This window comes from Cibotium barometz, chromosome 21 (assembly GCF_041138505.1).
Source record: "Cibotium barometz isolate CiBa-2024 chromosome 21, ASM4113850v1, whole genome shotgun sequence".
Taxonomy (NCBI): domain Eukaryota; kingdom Viridiplantae; phylum Streptophyta; class Polypodiopsida; order Cyatheales; family Cibotiaceae; genus Cibotium; species Cibotium barometz.
The window spans coordinates 36,957,088-36,983,006 of NC_141066.1; the positions used below are offsets into that span (position 1 = coordinate 36,957,088).

At 41.2% G+C, this 25,919-nt stretch overlaps 1 protein-coding gene across 1 annotated transcript; it reads right to left on the bottom strand.

Moving 5' to 3' along the window:
• Positions 1-3,974: 3,974 nt before the first annotated feature.
• Positions 3,975-9,175, bottom strand: LOC147627145 (uncharacterized). Its single transcript, XM_086815768.1, has 3 exons — positions 8,844-9,175; positions 5,807-6,203; positions 3,975-5,646 (listed from the first exon to the last, which is right to left on the bottom strand). Exons 1-3 carry the CDS (start codon positions 8,944-8,946, stop codon positions 4,215-4,217), a joined length of 1,932 nt encoding a protein of 643 aa, XP_086671894.1. The 5' UTR covers positions 8,947-9,175; the 3' UTR covers positions 3,975-4,214.
• Positions 9,176-25,919: the final 16,744 nt, after the last annotated feature.

Genomic DNA, 25,919 nt, shown 5'->3' on the forward strand with positions numbered 1-25,919 from the left:
CAAGGGTCACACATGGGAAATGGAGAGTCAAGAGTCACTTGAGGGCCCTCCTATATAATAGGGACATGGGGCGCACTCATCAAGGGAGGCTTGGGGGCTTGGAGGCTTAGGCTATGGTCTCTTGTATAGAGGTCCATATCTACTCACCTACCATTTCACACTATAGCTACATGCTATTGGATTGGAGTTATACCTCTTGATGGTATGGGACATCAAGGTAGAGGTATGATGTATTTCATTTATAATTCATGTGTGCATCCCTTGGGTTCGTCGGGGGTGGTTGGGTGGTTGAGTTTATGCCTGATTATGCATGTTTATGCATAACAATTATCTAGAGAGATCTTAGGGTTTTAACAGGTTTCCTAAAAATCTTCTGGCTTTTGCACCTCCCATGGAGACAACTACCAAGATATCTCGTGTTTTCCCTAAAACTGTTGGATCTTTCCTTAAATGAACCTGACCCCCATGAAAGCCCATTTTTTATAACAATGCTTCACATTTATCAATACATTGATCTACCAACAATGCTGGTTTAATAGAATATGCATAATCAAGATGCAATCTCAGAAGCTTGTCAATTATTCTTATCTCTGCATCATGCAAAGTGCATATGTGTTTAAACATTCTTAAGAGAGATAGGAAGAATGGGATCCCAAATATCTTCTTTATTCTTAAACTTACTTAGATCTATAGGGTCTCTCATTGGGACTCTCCTTGCTGGGACTCTCCGCTGGTCGCAAATTGCTCCACTCATTTGATCCCATACCTTCCATACAATAAATGCAAGGATACTTTGCATTAGCCCCGTTGCATATTCCAAGCATACATTTGATAGTCTTTAAGTCAGCACCCAAATGCCATTCCACTTTGAAATTGCCAACTCCATCAACTATCAACATATCTCCAGTACTTTAGGATTGAATTATATTAGGGATACCTATGTGGGAGAACAACCATTTGAGGGTTTGATGATTTTCTGTTGGTATCTGAGGTGCACCAACCCACCAAAGCTCCATCTCCAAGTGGATTTTATGTTTTGGTCCCTCTCCTCTACCATTGCTATATTCAATTGCCCTGTTCATGATAGATATGCTCACTCTTTCCATCTTTTGTCCTTTTTGGATTCGTGCCTCATCCAGCTTCAACACGAACGTTAGCACACCACCACATTCTTCTACAATAATTTTATACATATGCACCATTGCAATTTGTACTTTTCTAAGATCCACCCATATATTGTTGAATGCATTATAGACAAATGTACTCTTTTTTTTCTGCTTCTCATAAGGCATTATCCCTTCAATATGTATGTACTCTCCAAAAATACTCAAAATTTTCTAATTCATAGCAGTCCTAGCAGTAGAAACTGAAAGGGATTTGGCAAACCAAAAGCCCTTATTCTCTTGCATCTAAGATTTTGGAACCATAATCCAGAAAGAGCTTGGTAACCTTTGCAACTAATACCCACAGTGTCACAAGTCTCTACTGTTTCATCTGGTTTCACAATGGTCCTTAAGTCTCTTACCAACTCTTTGAGAGTAAGATCTCTCAAATTTGTGTTCTCTGGAGATTGAAGAATTCTGACCAGGTCTGCCTTGTTCATGATTTCAATGAGAACCTTGATTCTCTCCTCATTTCGAAGGATATTAATACCTGAAATGTGAGAGACACATTTCTTTGCAAGGTTGAGTCTCCTCTTTTTAGCCCCACTACTTTCAGACAACTCACTTATATTCTTTAAAGTTCTTTTCCTCTCTCTCAATCCTCCAAGGGTTTCTTTCAAGTTTACTAGTTTCTCTTTCAAGGAGTGGTTTACAGCTTCTAGCTCTCTAATCTTATCATGAAGCTCTAAAATAGTTTTCTGAGATGTTAATAAAGTTTCTTTCAATTGATGCATTTGGACTGAGCACACAGAAGATGCAAAATATAACTTCATACAGTAAAACCAAGTAGACCATCAAAACCATCTCCAACAAATCTAATCAAGTCATGAACATTTACAAATGGAGGAGGTCTACCAGTTGAAGGATCATTGGGATAAATACTTCCATCCATCCACAAATCAATGTGCTTTCTTCCCTCTAGTCGTAGTTTGTTTGCCTTATCTTTGTCCAACAATGCTCGGTGATGAATACTTCTCCAAGATGAATAGACCTAATCTATGTTAATAGCAAGTTTGTATCTGCGTTCTCTTGCATTGAGTAAAGAGTTAACAATAGACATTAGAGTATAATCCAATGTGCAAGGGTATAACAGAAAAGAATAGAAGAGAAGAGAAGAGAGAGAGAGAGAGAGAGAGAGAGAGAGAGAGAGAGAGAGAGAGAGCGAGAAAAAGAGAGTACTCAAATGATGACGAGAGGAAAAACGGACGTGTTTTGGTGGGAATATTTATACAATAGACGTTTCAAAAGTTCAAATAACACTGAGAATAACGACTGAAAAGTACCTCTAACATGATTTAAGGAATGTTAGCATTTATTGTGGCCCGTCTCTTAAATGCACCAAAAGTGCCTCTGAATGGCCAAATTTGGAAGTCTCATTCTACTAAAACCTCAGCTAATTAGTGTTTTAATCAAAACCTTAAAGGGCTCTTTTTTTTTCGTTTTTGGCCCTAATGTGCTCCAAGGTAGGGAAGAATACTTCTCCAGTCCTAAGAGAACTTGCGTCATCCCTCTCCTAATTCAAGGAGTGAAATGTGCTACTTACACAGTCTGACCTTGCTGTTTGTGGGAGGATTGGTTTAGTTAACCATTCTTCCCCCTCAACCCACGTTAATCTTTGATTATGGTTATATTCCGCCAATGGTTTACAGGCTATAAAACAACCACCTTAGTTTACTAGGGTTATGGAATAGTTATTAGCACCAACTCATATAATTGGGTTCACACTATGAACCGTGTATGTTTTAGTAGTAGATTACTTTCCCTTATAGTATGTACTCTTATCCTTATGTTATGGTTGTATAGAAGTGAAGAAGAAAGAGGAAAATTCAACCATCCATCTCTCTCTCTCTTGTGTGCTCGTCTATTCTTGTGTGCGTGAAAAAAATTGCTCGTCTATTCTTGTGTGTGTGTGAGGAAGTTTGTTTGCGGGATTGTAAGTTAACCCTCTCCCCCTGACATTCTTCTCTTAATCTTGCATGCTTGATGGATTCTTGCTAGATAGGTTTGATTGTAGGTTTCTAGCATCCATTAGCTTCTTTTACATTCCATCTTTTGTGCGAGAGGACCACCACGAAAGATATTCTCTTATGGAATGCTCCATGTCTATGGGGGGCGATGGCGGGACAAGCCAGCACACAAACATTGCGGCGTTGTATTGTCGCTCAAAGGCAAGACCCAATGACGTGGGAAAGGCTAAGGTAAGCACTTCATGTATGAAGATATGAGCATCAAAAACCACATTTAACCCTTCACATATTTAAATAAAAGGCTCTAGGTGGCTTGTTCCTAATCATGCAGGAAGCCACGAGCATCAAAAATTACATTTAACAGGTTCCCATGTCACCTCTTTGGGGTCACCTCCTAGGGCCTTTTTTAAAATATCATTTACACATGATTCGACATGGCCAAGGTAAGCACTTGACTTGTAATCATGATTACAAGTCAAGTGCATCAAAAATTACATTTAACAGGTTCCCATGTCACCTCTTTGGGGTCACCTCCTAGGGCCTTTTTTAAAATATCATTTAAACATGATTCGACATGGCCAAGGTAAGCACTTGACTTGTAATCATGATATTAATCATGCAAGAAGTGATGGGTATTGAAACTACATTTAACCCTCTAGATATTGTTTTTAAAAAGGCCCTAGGTGGCATGTTCCTAATCATGCAGGAAGCCATGGGAATCAAAAACTACATTTAACCCTCTAGATATTTAAAAAAAAAAAAGGCTCTAGGAGGTGACCCTCATCTACAGCAATCATCCCTTGCAAAAAATAAAAAACAGCAAGTTATGGATTGTGTATAGCCATTAATAATAAGGCTCCAAATTGGATTCCGCTATTAAAATGAATTCAAAAAAAAGATAAAACATTGTACCATGCGTGGTTTTACAAAGCTCTATTTTAAAAAATTGAGCAAAAAAAGGGGGGGAAACACTCTGCTGAGCATGAAAAGGGAAAAATAACAACGATAATAATAATAATGTACACAAAGGGGAGAGAGCCCTGAAAAACTCTTCCATAGAGAAGGGGGGGCAATGAGTGCCCATCTAACTTGGATGATAAAACTGATAAGACAGACTTTTGTCCACCTTGGTCCCTGAATTATTGAGTGAAGTGATGCTGGCCAAGTCTTTCTGAGAGAGGATTTGGGCACTAGCCCCAGCCACCATCCCACTAGGTCCCTCAACACCCAAGAAGTCTAGCATTGGTGTGCCTCCTTCATGTTCCCTTCTTTGATGAGGGCCTCCACTCCTCCCATTCAATGCATTTAATTGCTCTTTATCCCTTACCATGTCATGCTTCAGAAAATTGTTGCCATTGCTGGATGGCCCACCAGCAGAAGGCATTTCATGCAATGCACCTCCACACATTCCAGCCCCCCCTGACATGGAGTTCTTGAACTCCTGCATGCACCCATTTCCTGACCCTGACTGAAATACGGAACCCCTGCTCCCCCGGTCTCCACCGCTTCTAAGATCCCCTGCCTGCCTCATCTTTGAATATGCAGGCATTGAGCTCGAAATGATGCTGCTGACCCCAGCCCATGAGGCTTGCCTTTGCACTCCCCCTGCACCCATGGTGGATGAACTTGACTCTCCCACTCCCATTCCAAACTTTTGAAACAAAGAGGGATTGCTTGCTGTTGCACCCATCTGTGCAGCTTTCTGAAGCAGGGCTGTTGCCGACATCGGAGCACTTGCCGTGTGTTGCAGGGGTGCTTTTGATGGTCCATTTGCATACATAAGGTCATTCATCATACTGGAAACGCTGGTAGATAACCCGGTAGGTGGCATCACAAACGATGGCATCGTAGGCCGATCATAATGATTCATCAACCCAGCATAACATGACACACCAGCCATGTTATTACTGGCATCATGCCTTGAGTAGCCATTTCCTGAAGAAGAAAACAGGCTTGCAAGCATGCCCATAGCACCGGTGGATGATGACACATGCATGCCAGTATCATGACTCTCCGGACCCGGCATCCGAGAAAACCCAAGCTTGTTCAACCCTTTTGAACTTGGCATTATGAAGGAGGGGGCTGAACCTGATGGGGTTTGGTTTCCCATCATCTGTAATGCACCTGGAGGACCAGGTCCAGGGCCCATCCCTAGACACAGAGATAATCCTGGGCCTTTACTCAATGCTGCACCATTCGCCCCAATGCCACCTTGCACCCATTTTGATGATAATGATGCTATGCCACCTTCTGGTAATGGAAAATCAGATGGTCTCTCAGTTAAGATGGGTTTTGAAACTTCTGAAGAGGTGAAGGCATCTCCAGTAAGTTGAGAAATAGGAGATGAAGGGGCCTCTATGGCTGCTGAGAGGTCCCCCCCAAATGGAGCATTGTGGGTATTGTTATCAAGGCTGGTTGCTGACTGCTGGCTTTCTCCTTGCCTGTGTGCTGACACTTTGACATTTTCTTCTGCCAAGGCATCGCAAAATGCACGGTGGGTGATAAAGCTGTCCCTCCTGCTCACAGTGTGCCACTAATGCCATCAGTCTTGTCATATGTGATGGGGTTTCTAGGCAAGCAAGTCAATATTTCACACAAGATCTACATAAATACCAACATAATTATGCCCCACAATTTGATTAGCAAGGCTTTTCATGGGAGGGGAACCACACTAACCTCGAGAACAGAGTGCCGCAGTCGCAGCGGTACTCACGGGTCCCACACGTCTTCTGGTGGGCCTTCCAGTCTGACTGGACAGCATATCGCTTGGAGCACTTGTCACACTTCCACCTCTTCTCACCATGCTTTCTGGAGAAGTGCTTTTTGATTCCTGTGAGGTCACCCAAGGCCCTGGCCGGATCGTGGTGGACGCAAGTAGACTCTGGGCATATGTACACCTTTTTTTTGACCTCATGGCTTGCCTTCTGCTTCAGTCTCCATGGCAGATTGTGGCCCCTCCTATGTAGCTGCAAATTCTGATCCCTTTGAAAGCCCTTGTTACATATCTCACACACAAACCTGTTTGTTGCCAGTAGACTTCTTGGAGAGAGGGCTATGACTTCTGCATCTGGGTCTGCAGATAGAAATATACATAATTATATAATCAATCAAGAAAACATGCATTAACTGCATAATGAATAAATAAAATTTACATATATGCATACAGACGTGCAGGCAAACATGTATAAATTTATGCATGTATATGCATATATTTATACATACACACATACATATATGCATATATACATGAATGCATGCAAACCTTATCTATATGTATACCTGTTTGAATCCAATAGATCTTGATTCTGCACTTGAATTTAAGAGTATGTGTGGGTGTATGTATGTAAGTATATATTCTTATGTATGTATGCATGCATGTATGTATATGTATATGTATATGCATACATCAATAAATACATGCACACATGCATACACAAATATGTGCGTGTGGATCATGCATGCATTTTGTATTTCTATATTTATGTATGTATTGTCACATGCGCGGAAGCTCTGTGTCTTCTTTCAACGCTAAGCAGCTGAATAGGAACCTTGATGCAAGTTACCAACAAAGATAGATAGATAGATAGATAGAGAGAGAGAGAGAGAGAGAGAGAGAGAGAGAGAGAGGGAGAGACAGAGATGTATTTTTAGTATATTATATAGTACAAAGGCTGTCCATAAGACTCTACAAATCTGTGGCCTTTGGCCTTCCAAAAGAGGTAAACTAAGACCTAAAAAGCCCTAACTCTTGAACTGCCCCAGAAGGATCAGATGATCTACAAAGAACAAAGCTTTGCCTTTTTATAGGCTTTTGGAAACCTTTGTCAAGTAGCTGACTGCTGCCAGTTCCATGGACTCATAAATATATGTATGCTGCTGACCTGAAATGTGTGCCTCACCAACTGGGTCCTGGTCCATAAAGAAGACTTCCGGTGCCTCTCAAGGACTTGCTACTGCCCTAGACTATTGTTTATCTGGTTCCTAATCAGGGATTAGCCTGGAAATCAGTCATGTGTGCACATGACATCCCCTCCTACTAAACTTGATGACAGGATTCCAACCTTTGACCTGGATGACTGTCATCATCCCCTTGTCTTTTCATGGACTCCCAAACTTGTCATCCTTCCTTCCTGGCATCCTTTTCATTGAAAACCTTGATGACAGGATTCCAACCTTTGACCTTGGATGAATGTCATCATTCCCTTGTCTCCTCATGGACTCCCAAACTTGTCATCCTTCCTTCCTGGCAACCTTTCCATTGAAAACCTTGCCATGTCTCTGATTCCACTCCAAATCTAGTGTTGAGATCTATGCTTTGTCCCCATGCCTTCATGCTGTCCTTGAACACTACAATGGTCTCCTTCCCGAGGTTGATCATGGCATCCTTGCTCCACCCCCGTGGAACCGTTTTCCCGAGAGCCTTCCTTGGTATGCCCCAAATGGCATCCGACCCTCAGGGCTGATGGGATTTCTACCCTCCTCCTTGGACCTGTGCACCTTCCTGGGACACCTTTAGCACTTAGCTTTGCTGAGCTCGATGCTCTGATACCAATGTCACATGCGCGGAAGCTGTGTGTCTTCTTTCAGCCCTAAGCAACTCAAGTCACCACAACAAAGAGAGAGAGAGAAAGAGAGAGAGAGCTGTATTTTCTATATATTATACAGTTCTAAAGCTGTCCATAGGACTGTAAAAATAACCTTTTCAACCAGCCAGTTCCATGGACTCATAAATATATGTATGCTGCCGACCTGAAGTGTGTCACCTCCTATGCTTCGCCTGACTGGGTCCTGGTCCACAGAGAAGACTTCCGGTGCCCTAAACTTTTGTTATCTGCTGCTTAATCAAGGATTAGCCAAGAAATCAGTCATGTCCATATGTGCACATGACATGTATGTACGTACGTACGTACGTACATATATTTACGATGTATGTATCCAAGCATGCATGTGTGTGCCACGCGCAGACGTTTGTGTATATATGTATGTATATATCCAAGCAAGCATGTATATGTATACATAAATAAATACATGCACACATGCATACACAAATATGTGTGTGTGGTACATGAATGCATTTTGTATTTCTGTATTTCTGTATTTCTGTATGTATGTATGCACGTACATACATATATATACATACGTATGTATCCAAGCATGCATGTGTGCACGCATTTATATGTGTGTATACGTATACATACATAAATATTGCACAATCAAGATGAACTGGGTTCTATCACACAAAAGATTAAAGGAAAACTATGCCCTCAGGCCCCATTAAAGGAAAACTATGCCCTCAGGCCCCATTAGTCACAGCATAATCAAAGATTGCAACCAAACTGCAGATTATGAAGGTTAATAGAGAATCTCTAAATCAAGATTGTGCCTAAATAGGTAATAAAGGGGTTAATTCAAAAATTTGGGTTTAATAAAAAAAATCCCATCAAATCAAAAGTACCCCTTATTTTCTCAGCTCAAAAAGAGCGGATGCCTGTTTTTTTGCACAAGAAATAAAATAAAAATTTCCTCCTGATCAGAAGATCCTACGATTTTGAGGCTAATTAAACGTAACCATAATATGATTAATTAACTAGAAAATCATCATTACAAAACACAGCAATAGCCCAGATCTTGTGCCAATTGAATGAGCGTTAAATTCTGAAAATCAAACTAAATTTACATGGCAGTGCTGGGTGATGAGAGTCCCCTGTGTTACCTGGATGACCAGGAAGGTTTCTCTTCTTTTTGACGATAGAAATACTGACTGGAGCAAAGGCATCAGTTTCTTCATGATGAGGAGCAGAATTGAGGCTAGACATGGTGTCCACACAGAGGCAATCAGCTAATAATAATAATGCCCGATTCTCATTAAGCTCCCAATTGACTGTAATCTTCAATTTAATCCGTCGATTGATTGCTCAATTGGGTGCTCAATTGTTGGATTAATGGCCAGTACACCGTTAAGGATTAATGGCCCAGAACTCCCCAATTGAGTGTGTTCCCATTAAAATTAGGCTACGGAATTGACTGGTATTTTCCCACAACAGTGATGCAATAATGATAGGGTACATTATAATCACAATTATGACATCGCCATCATCATCATCATCAGATAATGATTTAGAGAAAAGAAAGCGAAAAAGGAAGGGGGCTGCGTGTGTAAGTAAGCCTAGGGGAGGGAGTCATGATCATTATGAAGAGATGGGGGTTGCTGCCAACTGCTTCTGATAGTTACTGCTTTTCTTACTCTCCTTTGAATTGTGTTGATATTTACTGTTCTTGTGGTTGAGGTGAGGTGGTTGGTTGGACTTTTACACAGCTTTTTTCACAAGTTTGTTTTCAACTTGGGTTGGCTTACACTGTCCTGTGTGAGAGTAGGACAATGTGTGGAGGGGAAGCATACAAGGCACCATAGCCATGGTGGCAAGCTAAAAACAAACAAGGAACTTGTTCTGTAGTGGTATAAACTATATTAGATCCTTTATGTCCAATAATAGGCATTAATAATCCAAATGGAATTGTTGTTTTGTCCTGGGTTAACTATACTAGGTACTTGATGTTATTTATTAAAAAATTAGACATTATGTTATTCAAAAAAATACATATTAGGGGTAGCCTATACTAGGTACTTGATGTTATCTAATAATATATATATTATTAGATATATAGATATTAGGGGTAAACTATACTAGGTACTTGATGTTATCTAATAATATATATATTAGGTGTGTAAACTATACTAGGTACTTGATGCTATCTACTAATAATATATATATTAGGGACCTTTACACACATAACCCCATCACATATATCTTGTCTACCCGTCTCTCACAACAATGGATCCACTTGTAACCCTAGTCTGTTCAATTGATCGTGGTTGTGTCTGTAAAGACCCTAAGATATAATCACCACCCATTAAAAGGGGAGATCTCACCCCACCCGTCCCTCATGGGCAAGCAATCTCTGTGATCCAAACCTTGCCCATGGGGAGATGTTTGTACAGACTCTAACATCCTATATAGCATTCAAAATCCACCATGGCACCACTAGAGAAGAAATTGGTTTTGCTCTCTTATATTTTTTCCACAACTAGGTCCCTATTTCACAAGACACAAGAAAAAACACTCAAGGGCATTATGTGCATAATATAAACATCATATTCAAACGAATCCTCTCCACCTGACCACTCTCAAAGACCAAGCACAACCTCCCCTTCTTTAAGGAATCATGCCACGCCACACAAAGACAAACAATACCACCTCAAGGCTCACAACCTCCCTTGCCCCACCCCTCAATTTCTAAATCATCATGCCTTTTTCAAACGTTCACATCACACACTTTATTGTGACGGTCATCTAACGACATGTTGACCATAACATACAATAATGTTCATTGTTTATCAACATACACCAAATTTACATAAAAAATCAAGTTTGAAAATATTCCACTTTTAAAAGAAAGGAAGGGGAAGAGCAAGGAGATGTTTTGGTTTTGGACATGCCCTTGTCCATGTCCACCTTGCAATCATGCAAGCACAATATAAGACACATCCTTTGTTGTGGCGACAAGTGCATGTGAATGCAAAGTAAATTTCATGGTCTTTTTTCATTTCATACATGAACTAGATCCTCAAGTATAGATCTTTACACTATATGTCCTACTTTTCCTTGTGTTTGGTCATAGGCATAAATCACTTTATTGAAATTTCCCATTTATTCACATTGGCCTTCTTCAAGCATTATTGACTTTATTGAAATTTCCCAATTCTTCACGTTTGCTTTCCTAAAACATCAATCACTTTATTGAAATTTTGTATTTCTTAACATTGAGCTTCCTCATCCAAAATTTTATGTTTCTTCACATTAAATTTTGTGTTTCTTCACATTGAGTTTCCTCATCTAAAAGGCATCAATGTACCCTTAGATTGGGCTCCAAGTTATCAATTCATCTATGACATTTACCTAGCATATGATGAAAGAAATAACTTCACCTTCTCTCTACGTGTGTGTGTGTGTGTGTGTGTGTGTGCACGTGCATGCACACACACACATGTGTCTGCTTATGTATGTATGTATGTATGTATTTATTTATAATCGTATATTGTATTTAATGTACACGTGTACGTGCTATGTATTTATTTATTTATAATCTAATATTGTATTATATTATATTTAATATACACATGTGTACGTGCTATGGAGAGAGATTCCAATAAATTTTTGAATTTTTATAGGCATTGACAAAGCATCATGCCACACGTTAGCCATGCTTCACTAACCTTACCACAATAAGCCCTTAATAGTGTTTCCTTCTCTTTCAAGATAATGTGCATGGAAAGAGATGGTGAAATGAGTGATGTGACAAGGAGATTCCATATCTTGCATAAGAAAAAAGAAGTTTTGTTCATGCATAGAAATTTTGAAAAGACATATGGTTTTGTTGACTTTTCATGAATGTTTGGAAACCATGAATTCCCCTCCTTATGTTCACTTGCTTCAATAAGGGGGGAAAATTGCATGCACATGTTAATGTTTATTTCAAAAAATACCTTGAGTGAAAAGTACAAATGGCATGTTCACCCATGTCAAGAAAGATCCAAGAATCCATCACATGAGTGCCAAAAAGGATGACATTGTAGTTGTCTTAAGTAAAAACAAAAAGATGAATCTCCTGTTTCTTGCATAATCAAGCAGCACTATGTAAATTACTCAAAACAATCCATGACAACTTCCAAATTGCAAAGATTGTTTGGTGCTTCCATAACTAGTACACTTACCTTATCATGTGTATATGATGTCATAAGTTTCAATAATTCAATTCAATATTACCTTTATGTTCAATATTTCAAGTCAATATTACCTTTATATTTAAACATTTTTCCATTTTACTCAACACACATAGTTAAATGATATTATTTTAAAAAATTTATACCAAAAAACAAAAAATTAAACACCTTTCTCTCTCTCTCTCTCTCTCTCTCTCTCTCTCTCTCTCACACACACACACACACACACACACACACACACACACACACACACACACACACACACACACACAAAAGTTTTGCTTTCCTTGAAGCACACTCTTAATCAGGAGATCCAATATTCAACTCCAATGTTGTGCATTTTGGTGCCATACAAATGATCATTGTGCAATCTGCTATCTCGGCTATAGCATCGAAATAATATATGTAAACACACACACACACACACACGAAGCTTTCCTAGCAACACACTCTTAATAATGAGATCTAAGGTTCAAGTCCAACATTGTGCATTTTGGTGCCATACAAATAATCGTGTGTGTAATCCACTACCTTGGCTTTATAACATCGAAAGAATATATAAAAATACACATGCACGCGCATATATGCACACAAAAATATAAGTATACATATACACATACACATACACCATATGCATAGACATATGCATACACATACACATACACATACACATACACACACACACACACACACACTCATACAATACACATACCCATATGCATAACATGCCACACACACATATACATATACATATACACATACATACATTATGCGAGTATTAGTGTTCACTCCTATTTGGAGATTTCTTGCTACATCTTTGTGTTATTATATGGATCATATACCTCCACTAGCTTGAATATTGCCTTTGAAGATATCTCTCTGTGTGTGTTATGGCTCATTCTCTAGAACCTTACCATTCTTAATAGAATTGGAACAAACAACAACTATCGTAGAGGGGGACTTACCTTGCTTTCGGCTTGAGATTCATAGTCTGCAAGCTCCACCAGTGGTTGTTGCTAGCTCCAAGCTTTGGTGCCTTCCTTGTTGTCACACCAACAAAGGGATACTCCACTTCCCTCAAAGGACTCACCTCTTTAACTCTCACTCACTCTCACACAATAAACATACACCAAGAATCATACACTCTACTCTCAACTCTCTCTCTCACTCCACTCTCACACAAGGAACATGCACCAATAATCATACACTCTACTCTCTCTCACACACACTCTCCCTCACTCTCACACAATGAACATACACTAAGAATCATACAGTATACTCTCAACTCTCTCTCTCTCTCCTCTCTCTCTCTCTCTCTCTCTCTCTCTCTCTCTCTCTCTCTCCCCACAAAATAAAGCAAGTAAACATGCCCAACTCAATTGGCGCAAAGGGAGATTGTGTCTATTCATTATTATGAGAAATTCACTTATATACAACTGGCCCTTATTCACGCTTGGGCACCTAAACTTAACCCTAATCTACTAAGCTTATTAATTTGCTAGCTTTTCTCATAATATGTATAATGTTTTGAGTATTGTTTACACGACACTTATTGGGCTACTCATGTATGTTGTAGTAGGGAGTGCCTTTGTTAAGCCCAAAATGAGGTTAACATTCTCTCCTACCCAATGTATGTTCTGTCCAACATTTAAGGCCTGAAAGCCCTATCTCCCAACTTAAACTTGTAATGATTCTTTTGGGACTAGAGCTTGCATAGAGCTCGTTTTGGAAGTATGAAAGGGGTGTCCAAAATGATGTATTTATCATGTTGAAAGAAATCTAGCTACATGATTAGCCTAGATTACCTAGCTTAGCATAGATTAGCCTAGCTTAGAGAGATTAGCCTTGGTTTAGGAAAAAAAATGGTAATTTTCATTTTACGTGCGTATAGCGCCTAAGCTAATTAGGGCAACAAACACCCGTTTGATCCAACGAAGAGTACGCCAAGCCTCTTAAGCTTGTAAACGGGCTATGGGAAAGTACAAAAGGCAAAAAAAAAAACTGAGATTGCTCATTAAGAAGCACTTAGGCACTCTAATATGGCCAAGATAGAGAGATTGCTAGGGATCACGCAAGGACTGAACCCAATGGTTGACATCTTCGAGCCATTGAGATCTATGCCACAAATTCAACTCCCAATGCTATTGGCCATGCCTATAACAAGCGTGTCATCAGGTTTTACACCCCCTATGACTTCGATCCCACTAGGCTTTGGTCCCTTGCCTAACATTCCCACAAGTCCTATAACTACCAACCCTTTCCTGGATGCTCACACCTTGGACATATTGACTAGTCTCTAGGAAGGGGGGTGGCCCAAGGACTCACTGAGTCTCTTCCAACAAGAGCACTCACATACGGCCTCAGTGACTCATACAACAATACGGCCGTACAAATTTTCAAAATTATGGGCAAATATGACGGAGCAACCAGACCCTGTTCAATTCATTCAAATGTTTGAACAGAGATGTGAAGTCTTTGGAAATCCCAACTGCCCCACTAAGGTACATGCGTTGAGCTTATTGCTTAGAGGAAAAAGCTAGTCGATGGTTTATCGCATTTGATGCCGGCGATCAAGACCAACTTCAAAACCTTGAAATCAGCCTTTATACATGGCTTTTCTAGACAAGGCATTCGGTGGAGTGCAGTAATAGAACTCTATTCAATTGAGCATCAACCAAAAATGAATCCATTAGAGATTTTATCCTTAGGATAAAACTCTTGGACTCACGTTGTGAGTCATGGGAAAAATTAAACGAAGTTCAATTGAGGAGATGTTTCATGATGGGCTTGAAGAATAACCGCTTACACAGCTTGATCATTGTATCCAATCCAAAAACATTCGATCAATGTTGCAAAGAAGCAATACATTTAGATGACAACATGCTAGAAGATGAGCATGCTACGAGGTGCTCCTCATCTAAACCAAGTGAAGCAATGGCAAAAGAAAGATCGATCTTGGAATTGACATTCCCATAATTTTATACAGCTTTGCTTAAAACCTTACAGCAAACATCTCTAAGAGAGGATGAAAACCTTCGAAACTAGGCATCCTTAATGCCTCTAAAAGTGAGAAACAAAATGCCTTGTGTTAAGTGCAATCACTACGATCATCCCAATCCTCATTGTGCATACAAGGCACCTATTTTTCTATACTGAATATATTGTAAAACCTTTGACCATGATACTAAAAAGTGTCCCGCTCATCCACAAGGGACTCAAAACCTCCATCTTCTGTGCACCAAAACAGAAATAGTCCAAAGGGTAGAAACTGCTCAAGAGGCAGTTAATCGAACACTTCAGTGTTTCTATTGTTATATGGACCTCACCAGCAGTGGAAGACTACACAGTTTGGGATACTCCCATATACCCATAGTCACTGACACCTTGCGACCAATGTGTGAATGATGTGGCATTGATCATATGTTCCAAGACTGCCCAAGATGAGTTCCTTCAATGCAACTTGTCTCACAAAATACAACTCTTAACATCTTAAGTGTGAAAAACAGGCAATTGTCCACGGTGCCCTTGAATGTGCTTACACTTACAAACCAAGGCACGAGAAACAGTAAAAAAAACGTAAAAGACAATACCTCAACATGGGTAGAAGAACATGCTTTAAAACGGAACCCAAAAGAGAAAACAAAACCTTCTAAACCCAAGAAAAACAAGGGACTACAAACTATCAAAACCAAGGTCAAATTAAAAGATAGGAAAAAGGAGACTATAGAGAATATAAACCCAAAATGGGACATAAACACAAAGATAAAAATGCCAATAGGAACTTGGCTGAGAGGAAACCCCCAACTTTGGATTGATTTAAAAGTATGGGTGGAAGGCAGAATGTAAGCCAATTCACCAACCAAGGAAGAATTACCTTTTTCGATCGATGTTGATATAGAATTGGTTTAAGGAAGGGACAACCTATTAGAACTAGTTCAAATTTTGATTAACGAGATGGGAAAGTATAATGAGAGTGATGACATGAATATAACCATTAGGCAAAATATGGACTCTCATTTTTTCCCCTTAAGGATTTCCACACCTTTCTCTAAAAAAATGGGGTCATGGTGAATTTTTTGCAAATCAAATCAAAAGTTGGTGGAGATTGCACATTTGAAATCTACTCATCGAGACATATTTCCAATGATATAATCAAAAGTTGGCCGGCGAGATTGCACATTTCCAATGATATAATCAAAATTTGAGGACTTCTTGAATAATCAAAATTTGAGGACTTCTTGCCTCAGAGCAAACTAACCTTATAGTGAAAATGGTTGACGATACCATGTTGTTGGAAACATGGATCCTCCCACTTCCCGGGAGGTCACCCATCCCAATTGTGTTCCTATGCAAGCACGCTTAACTGAGGTGTTCCACAAATTGGTCTAGCCATCAAGACCCTAAAACCTTAAGGTGTTAGGGGATCTCCGGTGATCCAATTTGTAGAAACCTCAACTTGCCTAGATTCAAACCTACGTGAGCTAGTTCTCTCTAGAAGTGTGGATTGCATCCCCACACTCGTATCAACAATGCACACACAAAAGATATAGAATCTTGAGAGCACACAAACTCACTAGAATAGAATGAACAAATGTGTGCCAGATACAAAAGATAAGTACACACCCCAAAATGATTAGATAAGAGGGTGTACATATGCACGGAGGAAAAAACCTCCTAGTGAGGGAAAAAAATGCCCCGGTGGTCCTAAGTGTGTTCACACACATCACTACCATATAATGCTACAAATCCCCCCCTGGAGTGATGATGTAAACATGTACAGGGTATGCCCGATCAATCCTGAAAAGGCAGTAAGCCCAAAGTTTTACGAAAAGCTTTGAAATTCTCACGAGGAAGAGCCTTCATGAATAAATCTACCATGTTGTCATGTGTAGGCACATAGATCAAGCTAATCTCTACTGCAGTCCCCTGACATAGTGGTAATGCACCTCAATGTGCTTAGTGCGAGCATGAAACACTAGGTTCCTCGCACTGCTAATGCGCTCTAGCTGTCAATGAAAATGGTAGTGCTGCTAGACGATTGTCCAACACCCAAATCAGCCATAAGACGTCTGAGCTACACACACTCAACTGTAGTTGTAAAAGCTGCCCTCTACTCAGCTTCACAGCTGGAAGTGGCCACCACTGTAGGCTTCTTCTTTACTGAGCCATGATATACATGAATCACCAAGGCGAAAGCAAAACCCACTAGTGGACACTCATGTGTCATAACAACCAACCCAATCTAAATCACTAAAAGCATGCAGCTATGACTCACCCCCCTTTGGATAAAACAATCCAAAATACTGAGTGCCCTGCAAATAGTGGAAAACTCGCTTGACAACCTGCCAATGCTTTGTACCTGGGATATGCATAAATCTGCTCAATTGTGAGATCACATATTGTATATCTGGCCTCGTGTTGCATACATAAAGAAGGGATCCAACAGCCTGCTGGTACAAACTAGCATTAAAAGAGTCTCTTGCGTCTTGAAGACTAAGTCGACTACCTGTCTCCATAGGTGTAGCCACAGGTTTACAGTCTTCAAGATTAAACCTCTTCAATAGCTTCTGTATATATTTAGACTACATCATAACAATACCATCATTGTGCTGCATAAACTGAGTCCCCAAATAATAATACAAGGGCCCCAAATCTAACATCTCAAATGATGACTGCAAATCAGCCTTAAAGACTAAAATTTGATCTATATTGGGTCCCATGAGCAGCAAGTTATCAACGTATAGAACGATGATAAAAAATGTGTCCTTACTCCTCTTCACATAGAGGGTACTCTCTGTTGGAACGATGATAAAAAATGTGTCCTTACTCCTCTTCACATAGAGGGTACTCTCTGTTGGACTGTTGCAAAAATCTTTTGCAACCAAGTATGCATAAATCTTCTCATACCATGCTTTAGGAGCTTGCTTAAGGCCATAAAGAGCCTTTTTCAACCTGCATACTTTAGACTCTTCCTCTTTCACATCAAAACTAGGAGGCTGCAATACATACACCTCCTCATGTAAATCACCATTCAAGAATGCAGTCTTAATGTCCAACTGATGTACATTCCACCCATGATGTGCTAGCAAAGCAATGAGACACCTAATGATGGTAGTCATATGAGATATGGGTGCAAAGGTCTCATCATAATACCCCTTTACAAGTTTGGCCTTGTAGCGATCAATACTACCATCATCTACTTTGCGTTTTAACTTGTAAACCCACTTAATACCAATGGCCTTCTTGCCATGAGGTAGATCTATCAAATACCAGGTGTCATTCATGAGTATAGAGTTATACTCAACCTGCACATAGCATGCACCAATGATCATCATCCTATGCTTCCTCAAAGGAAACAGGTTCCTCCTCATTACATAAAGTAGAAATAAGAACATGATCCACATGAGAATAATCTACATGATGAGAACCTGCACGAGTTCTACTAGGGAAAGGAGCTGCCAACTTGCTATCCCCTCAATGTCTGCACAAGCCATTTTGGCATACACCTAGATTCTTCTATGGCTGCTCTCTCCTCATCCACTACATCCTCAATAATTGCCTCATCAAAAGGCTGATTTTGCACCTGCAAAGGCTGAATTTCAGCACTTGGTTGAGCATTCAATTGCTCTACATATGGTTGCCCTCCATTAAACAAAGGTAGGAGCGAATTAAAATGCCCTGTGAGCATACATTCTGCCGTTTTTACATGAAAGAATGGGCTGAACTAAGTTTTCAACAAAAACAACCTCTCTACTTACTAAAATCGGCTTTGAGGCCGGATGGTAGAGTCTATATCCCTTGCTTTCTGAACTGTACCCCACAAATATGCATTTAACTGCCTTATCATCAAGCTTATTGTAGTGTTGCTCAGGCACAAGAGCATAAGCAAGATAACCAAAAACACACAAATGAGCCACAAAAGGCTTCCTGCCAACAAGCTAAGCTTCATAAAGAGTTTTAGACTACAAAGCCTTGGTAGGGCATTTGTTCAACACATAGTTGCCTCTAACCAAAAACCATGAGGTAAATCTTGGGCTTTCACCATACATCGTGCTATCTCCATGAGAGACCTATTCTTCCTCTCAGCCACACCATTTTGCTGAGGTGTGTATGGCACTGTACATTGATGCCTTATGCCTTTTTAGTCATATATGCATGAAATTCCTTGGACATATACTCCACCCCCCCTCGATCTGAATGAAGGGTGCCAACTTTACATTCACATGCATTTTCAGCCATGGATACGAAGTGCTTAAAGCACATAAAAACCTCTGACCTACTTTAATGGATACACCTAGCTATATCTGTAGTAATCATCAATAAAAGTGACGAAGTAGGGATAGCCCCCAATAGATGGTGTCCTCATAGGACCACATACATCACTATGTATAAGCTGTAATTTCTTAACAGCTCTCACAAATCCATCCATTAGAAATGATGCCCGCATTTTACCAAGAATACACCCCTCACATACATGTCTAGTAGGGGTCTCAAGAGTTGGCAACTCAGACACCATATCATGTCTTTAAAGGTGTAACAAACTACTATAATTCAGATGTCCAAATCATGCATGCGATAATTCTACATCACTCATAGCACTAGTCGTAGAGACTGAGCAAGCATCATGTTGCAACTTCTCAAATACATCCATCTTATATAGTCCATGAAACAAGGTACCTGAGGCAATGATAGAATAACCATCATTTCTATCCTGAATTGTACACCGCTGTCAAGCCTGACAAGGCTAAGGCTGAAACTGACAGCAAGTTCTTCTTAATGCTTGGCATATATAAAACTTTCGAAAGAGTAAATGCACCCCCATTTGCAGCAGTGTGCATAACTCTACCAACTCCTTTGATAGGATATGAGGAACCATTTGCACATGTGATGGCTCCTGCACTTGGGATAGATTTCAAAGATGAGAACAAACCTTTTTGTGAAGTAATGTGCTTACTAGCACCATTGTCAAAGTACCAAGCATCTGATTCTGCCACCACTGACATGCATACATCATGAACAGAAGGGTCATAACTACAATGTACAGTCCATGCCCAATCATCTTGAGCAAAACTTACAGATTCCTTCTTCTTTGCACTTGGTGCAAATGCATCAGCCACAGCTTTGCCCGATTCTTTCTTTTTCTCCTTCTCTAGCCTTTTCTTGCACTCATGTATGTAGTGCCCTGGTTTCCTGCAATAGTGACACTTACCCTTCTTTTTAGGCTTATCACCTTCTTTCTCTGCATCCTTATCTGAGGATTCTGATTTTGGCTTATAGCCACCATGCGAAGAAGCTTTACCTTTGCCTTTCTGATTGGCAACAAAAGCTTGGTCACACCAACTCACATATTAGATCTGTTTTGCCTAGACCGCTCTTCTTGCAAGAGTACTAAAACCAGCTCATCAAATGTAAGGGCATTTGGATTTCCCTTCATCATGAGTCTAAGCGTAGAGGCAAAACTCTAATAAGGGCATTTGGATTTCCCTTCATCATGAGTCTAAGCGTAGAGGCAAAACTCTAATAAGAATCTAGCAATGCATTGAGAACTGCTGTGGGCACCAATGTACTATCAGGATATATCTCATCCACACTAACAAGATGCTCCTTAAAATCTTTGATCTTGGTCAAGAAGCTATCCATTGAGTCTCCCTCATTCATGTGCTCAGACTCCAACTATTTGCGCAGATATGCAACACGTGCTTCATTGCCCACCTGGTATAATACAGCAAGTGCATCCCATGCACCTGTTTTGAAGTCTTACATGACTGAATATGAGGACTAATGCTTTGCTTCACACAAAGTGCAAGCCATGCATGTGCTTGTGCATCTCTTCCATCCCATCTCGTTTGAGCAGCAGTGGGAGATACTGGTGGTGCATGTGGAGGAGCCAAATCTGTATCAGATGTACCTGCAACACCTGGTTACACTGGTAGTTGTGAAACAAGACGAGTTTCACTACCACTAACCACATTCTAAAGGCCTTTAGCAACCAGTACATGCCTCATCATATAAGAACACAATGGGTAGTTAGTCCCATCAAGTTTGTCCTCAGCAGAGACAACATGTTGAATACATCACTACTGCCAGCCATGACTTTCTACCAAATGCAAAATCTTTCAACACACTGCAAGTACTTAGATGCAACCCTGGATGGCTACCAACTGACTGAATCACCTGCAAAGTGTATGAAAAATAACACAGAGTAGAGAATAGAGTGTTACTAGCAAAAGTATGATGGTTGATGTTATTGAAGACACTGTAGATGCTGCTGCACACCAAATCTTTGCTGCTACACAACCCAAACGCCCAAAATCAAGCAGAACCAATCCAAAATGATGCCTCTCCAGAACGTCTGCAAAAACCTTGCGATGCCCAAAATGCACCCGAATCGCGTCGCAATCCCCGAAAATGTTGTATACTTTGTATACAACACTGCAATATACACCTTCTTCTCCTAAGAGGGTATCGACAAAAAAATAGGGTCGTGTGAGAAGGGAGGCAGACTACTAGATCAAGTGTCAAGGAAGCTAGCTCTGATACCAATTGTTGGAATTAGGGTTAGGGTTTCAACAATGCACACACACAAGATAGAGAAGCTTGAGAGCACAGAAACTCACTAGAATAGAATGAACAAATGTGTGCTAGATACAAAAGATAAGTACACACCCCAAAATGAGTAGATAAGAGGGTGTACATATGCACGGAGGAAAAAACCTCCTAGTGAGGGAAAAAATGCCCCAGCGGTCCTAAGTGTGTTCACACACATCACTACCATATAATGCTACACATGTCACAACCTATGGGAGTTTTGCAAAACTTGGAGAGGAAAGTCTTCTCATTCCGCTACTACCATACATTTGCGGTCATGAACTTTATTAGGCATGCAGATTCGCACGATGTGATTCTTGGTAGAACTTTTATGAGGAGTGCTAAACTGGTCCATGATTGTGCCACCACATATCACATTTATCTACAAAAGGACTCACATGAGGATATAGAAGACACATCCCATGGATGGAGGGTTATTTAGAAACAACTCTAAAACCATAGAAAGGAAACCCTCAGTATAATTATGTGTAACCCGTGAACAACCAGAAGAATCACAGGAAGGGGACACCTTGTATGACCCACTTCTAAATGATGATTTTGGTGAAATCTGGATACATGTAGTGGCTACAATAAATTTCATGGGAAAGTGATGACCCCTGGATCGAAGCCATTTTTAGCAATTTTTAGGGTTTACATAGGGTCAATTGTGGTTATTTTAGGTGCATTTTCATGGTATTTGAAAGCATATGTGTGTGGAATGTCATGGTATTTGCATGCATCATGATGGTCGATGTTGTCCATTGGTGTAAGCACATTGCATGGGAATGGTGACGATTAATATTATTTTGTACATAAAGAGGAGGTTGTATGTAAGTGGGTAGAGAGAAGAGAGAGATCGAGGGGAAGAGAACGAGGGTTAGTATGGTTAGGTGGGAACGTAAGTTTGAGACCTTAATGTGCTTAGAAATGAAAAGGTTCAAATAAAAAATGGAGGGGTGGGTAGTTTTAGCACCCGTTGGTACCCTCTTGAGAGAATAAAATAGAAGAGGAAGAGAGGAAGCGCTACTTTCTCTGGCTGGCGTGAAGAACATGAGGAGGAGGAGGAGGAGGTAAGCCTGCACATTTGTTTGTTTGTTAATTCTGTACATAAAGAGAGAGTATGGGTGTGTGCGTGTCCTGTATGGAAGTTGGCCGCCTGCGCATCACAAGGAGGGGGCACACGCAAGAGGCGACGGAGGCCTCTATGGTCAACGGCGGTGATGGCCAGCGATGGCGGGTGTTGAGAGCACGTAAGGGAGGCCGGCCCATGGGCCTTGCGCCTGGGCTGCCAGTGTAACACAGCGGAGGTCGAACCCTTGCGCATGGAGAAGGCGGGTTGGCTGCCTGCACGTAGAAGGAGGAGGGCTGGCTGTTGCATGTAGGCCAAGCCCGACGGATTGGGCTAGTCGTCTACGCGTGGCCCATGTGCATGGAGAGACCCCACGAAGGACATGGAGGAGCGGCACCTATGCAACACGAAGGAGCCGACTACATGATGGAGCCGTTCTCCATGTGGTAGCTGGCATGAAGTGCCTACAAAGGTTGGCGAGGGAGATGCCAAACCCCACGAAGAGGAAATGGCCGCACCACATGGAGGAGGTGTGGCCATGGCGACTCGCGAGGTGGGAGCCAAGCCCCGTGTTGAGCCTGAGCATCAGCATGAAGTCGGGCCAACTATGGATGGACAGAGCCCGTGTGTAGGAGGAAGGCGAAGTCGCCATGGCCAGGTGTTGGCTGCCTGCGCAATACAAAGGGGGTCGAGACCTTGTGCTTGGGGTAGCCGGGTGGGCCACCTACTCGTAGTCATGAGGCTAAGGCCAAAAGCCAACGGATATGCTGGCTCCGCCTGAGGTGGCACCCATGTGCATGGAGAGCCATTGACGAGCGCTAGGGAACGTTGGCTTGTTAGGTGCCAAACCTCACAAACGGCGAAGCGCCATGCGCATTGGCTTGTCGGTGGTTTGGAGTCATGCGCTCAGGGGGGTCGTGAGACAGCCGCAAGGTGGCATGTACAAGGTGGTAAGCTTGCCACCTATGAGACTTGCGTCTAAGGCTTTGGTCAGGCACGGATGGAGATGAGCTCCGTGCGATGGTGGGGTAGGGAGCCGCCATGTGTCGGAGTCACACCTGCACGGTGTGAGTCTCACAAGGCCAATGGGGTACCTATGGTGGCTAGCCTATGTAGCTAGGTCAACCGTGCACTTTGCATGGAACAAGGTTGCCAAGGCTTAATGGACATAGCCTGCTGGCCGTGAGGTCATGAAGAGTAGGGGACATGCTTGCAACGAAGGCAAAGGCAGCCTAGACCGTGTCTTGAAGCCTATCGGGCAAGACATCATAATGGCAAGCCCTAGCCACACTACTAAGGTTGATGCTCATGAAGAGAGCAAGCACACACCTAGGAAGGCCACCCATGGTAGACTATGAGAGAGAGAAAGAAACGTGTGTGTGCATGTGGGAGGACTCCATGCTTTCAAGCTAAAATGAGGAGAGAGAAGGTGGGGAACCATAGCAAGTAGAGGAGACATTGTGTGTGGGTAGAAGAAGAAGGAAAGAAGAGAGAGGGAAATATGGCTACGCTATGTGTGTACATGCAAAATAGGAAAGAGAGAGAAAGAGATTTGATCACTTTGACATGGTGCATACTTAAAAGTAAAAGCATGAGAGTGTGAGATAATGTATTAGATTGTGTGCATTATTCTTGTGTTTGTGTTTCAGGAGGAGGAAGAGAAAGAAAGAAGAAGAAGAAGAGAGTTCACGAGAATCATGAGTAGAGAGAGAGAAGAAAGAAAGAAAGAGTTTTGAAGTGTGAAAGAGAGAGAGTGAAGAGTGGAGTGAAGTGAAGATTAGCCAAATGTTGAATGCAGTGATGCTGTTGCAGATTGACTGAAATGTGGAAGTGTTGGAAATATCGGTTCTTTTTCATTAAATTCTTGGAAACAATTTACACAAAACCATTTTGACATTAAATTTCTTTATTCAGTTTAGAATGGTGAAGTTGTGTCTTGATAATCTGTGGTCGTAGTAGTTTGTTCTTTTCCATTTGTGTGTCCGTGTGGATGTGTGTGAATAAAACATTGTAAAATATTTCATACAAAAAGATGTCTTTTTGGTGTGTGTTTCTAGGATTTAGGCTGTGTGTGGTTGTTATTTAGGACGCATTCACTGTTTTAGTGAGTATTTAGTGCGTTGGACTAGAGAGTTGGAAGGCCAGTCATTTTTGGTGCGTTTGCCGGCTAGTTAGTAGCTATGGGATATCTCGGCGCATATATTTTGCGTGTGAGAACCAGGGTTTAGGAGTTCCAAAAAAAAACGACACGACTCCTAGGATCAGAAGGACTTAGGAGTGGCCGCGAGGAGTCAAATGAGAGAGGGGCATTGGTAAACACATGTGATTTTTTGGAGAGTTTTGCTAACTGGGTTCCGTACGAGGAAGAACGACAAGAGTGGGAGGACATATTCATTCAAGAATATTACCCACGGTTTCCCAGTGATGTGATACGTAAGATCAAGGCCACATACTGCAAGGATTATCTTAGATCCATAGAGCCCTTTGGTTTGTTCCATGCACCAATCTGGTGGAAGTGGTTTATCAAGGAAATTTTAAGGTCCATCAAGCTAGATAATCCAGAGAATCACGAAGAACCTCAGGAAGTAAGAAGTGCATGAGTGAGTCTACTCAGGGTCGAACAATTGACCCAAGACAAGCAAGGGAAGAAAGGAGGGCTGAACGAGCTGAAATCTGTCTCGCTGTGCAATTAGAGTTAGTGAACCTATTGTTGAGAGAGCAAGAACCGAACGGGACACAAGGAAGATCCTTGGATAGCGGTCAATTTCAGGTTAGCGTTCCTTCTAGTCTAAGCGGGGAAGATCTTTCGTGTGATGACCAAACAATAAGGGATTTAGGAGTCAGCAATCGACCTGTACAAGTTGATAGCCCAACAAGAGAAGAAAGAGAGACTATTGCAGGCACTAGCGGTAGTGTGCCTAGAGGACTTAGAAGCTATTCGTGATTACCTAGGGTAAGACCTAGAGCTTTAAATTTCTGGGACGATCCAACTTTTGAGGTACCATTTTTCCAAATGGCTGTTCCAGCACAAAGAGCAACAATCTGGTTGGCTGACTTTGTGCAATTTGCGGGACTTTGGGACGAGGATCCTGATGCGCATTTACAAAAGTTTGAGGTGACATGTGTTGCTAACGAGATAATTGATCAAGATCAAAAGCTGCATATCTTTCCGGCAACTTTTAAAGACGAAGCAGCAAGTTGGTATGGCAACTTGGATGCAGCCTCCAAGGCCACGTACCAAAATCTATCAACATCTTTTTTGGCCAAATTTAGAAGGCAAGGTTCTCAAGATAGATTAGCCTAGCAATTAGACTACTTGTTGCAAGGAGTGAACGAGAGCATTGACCATT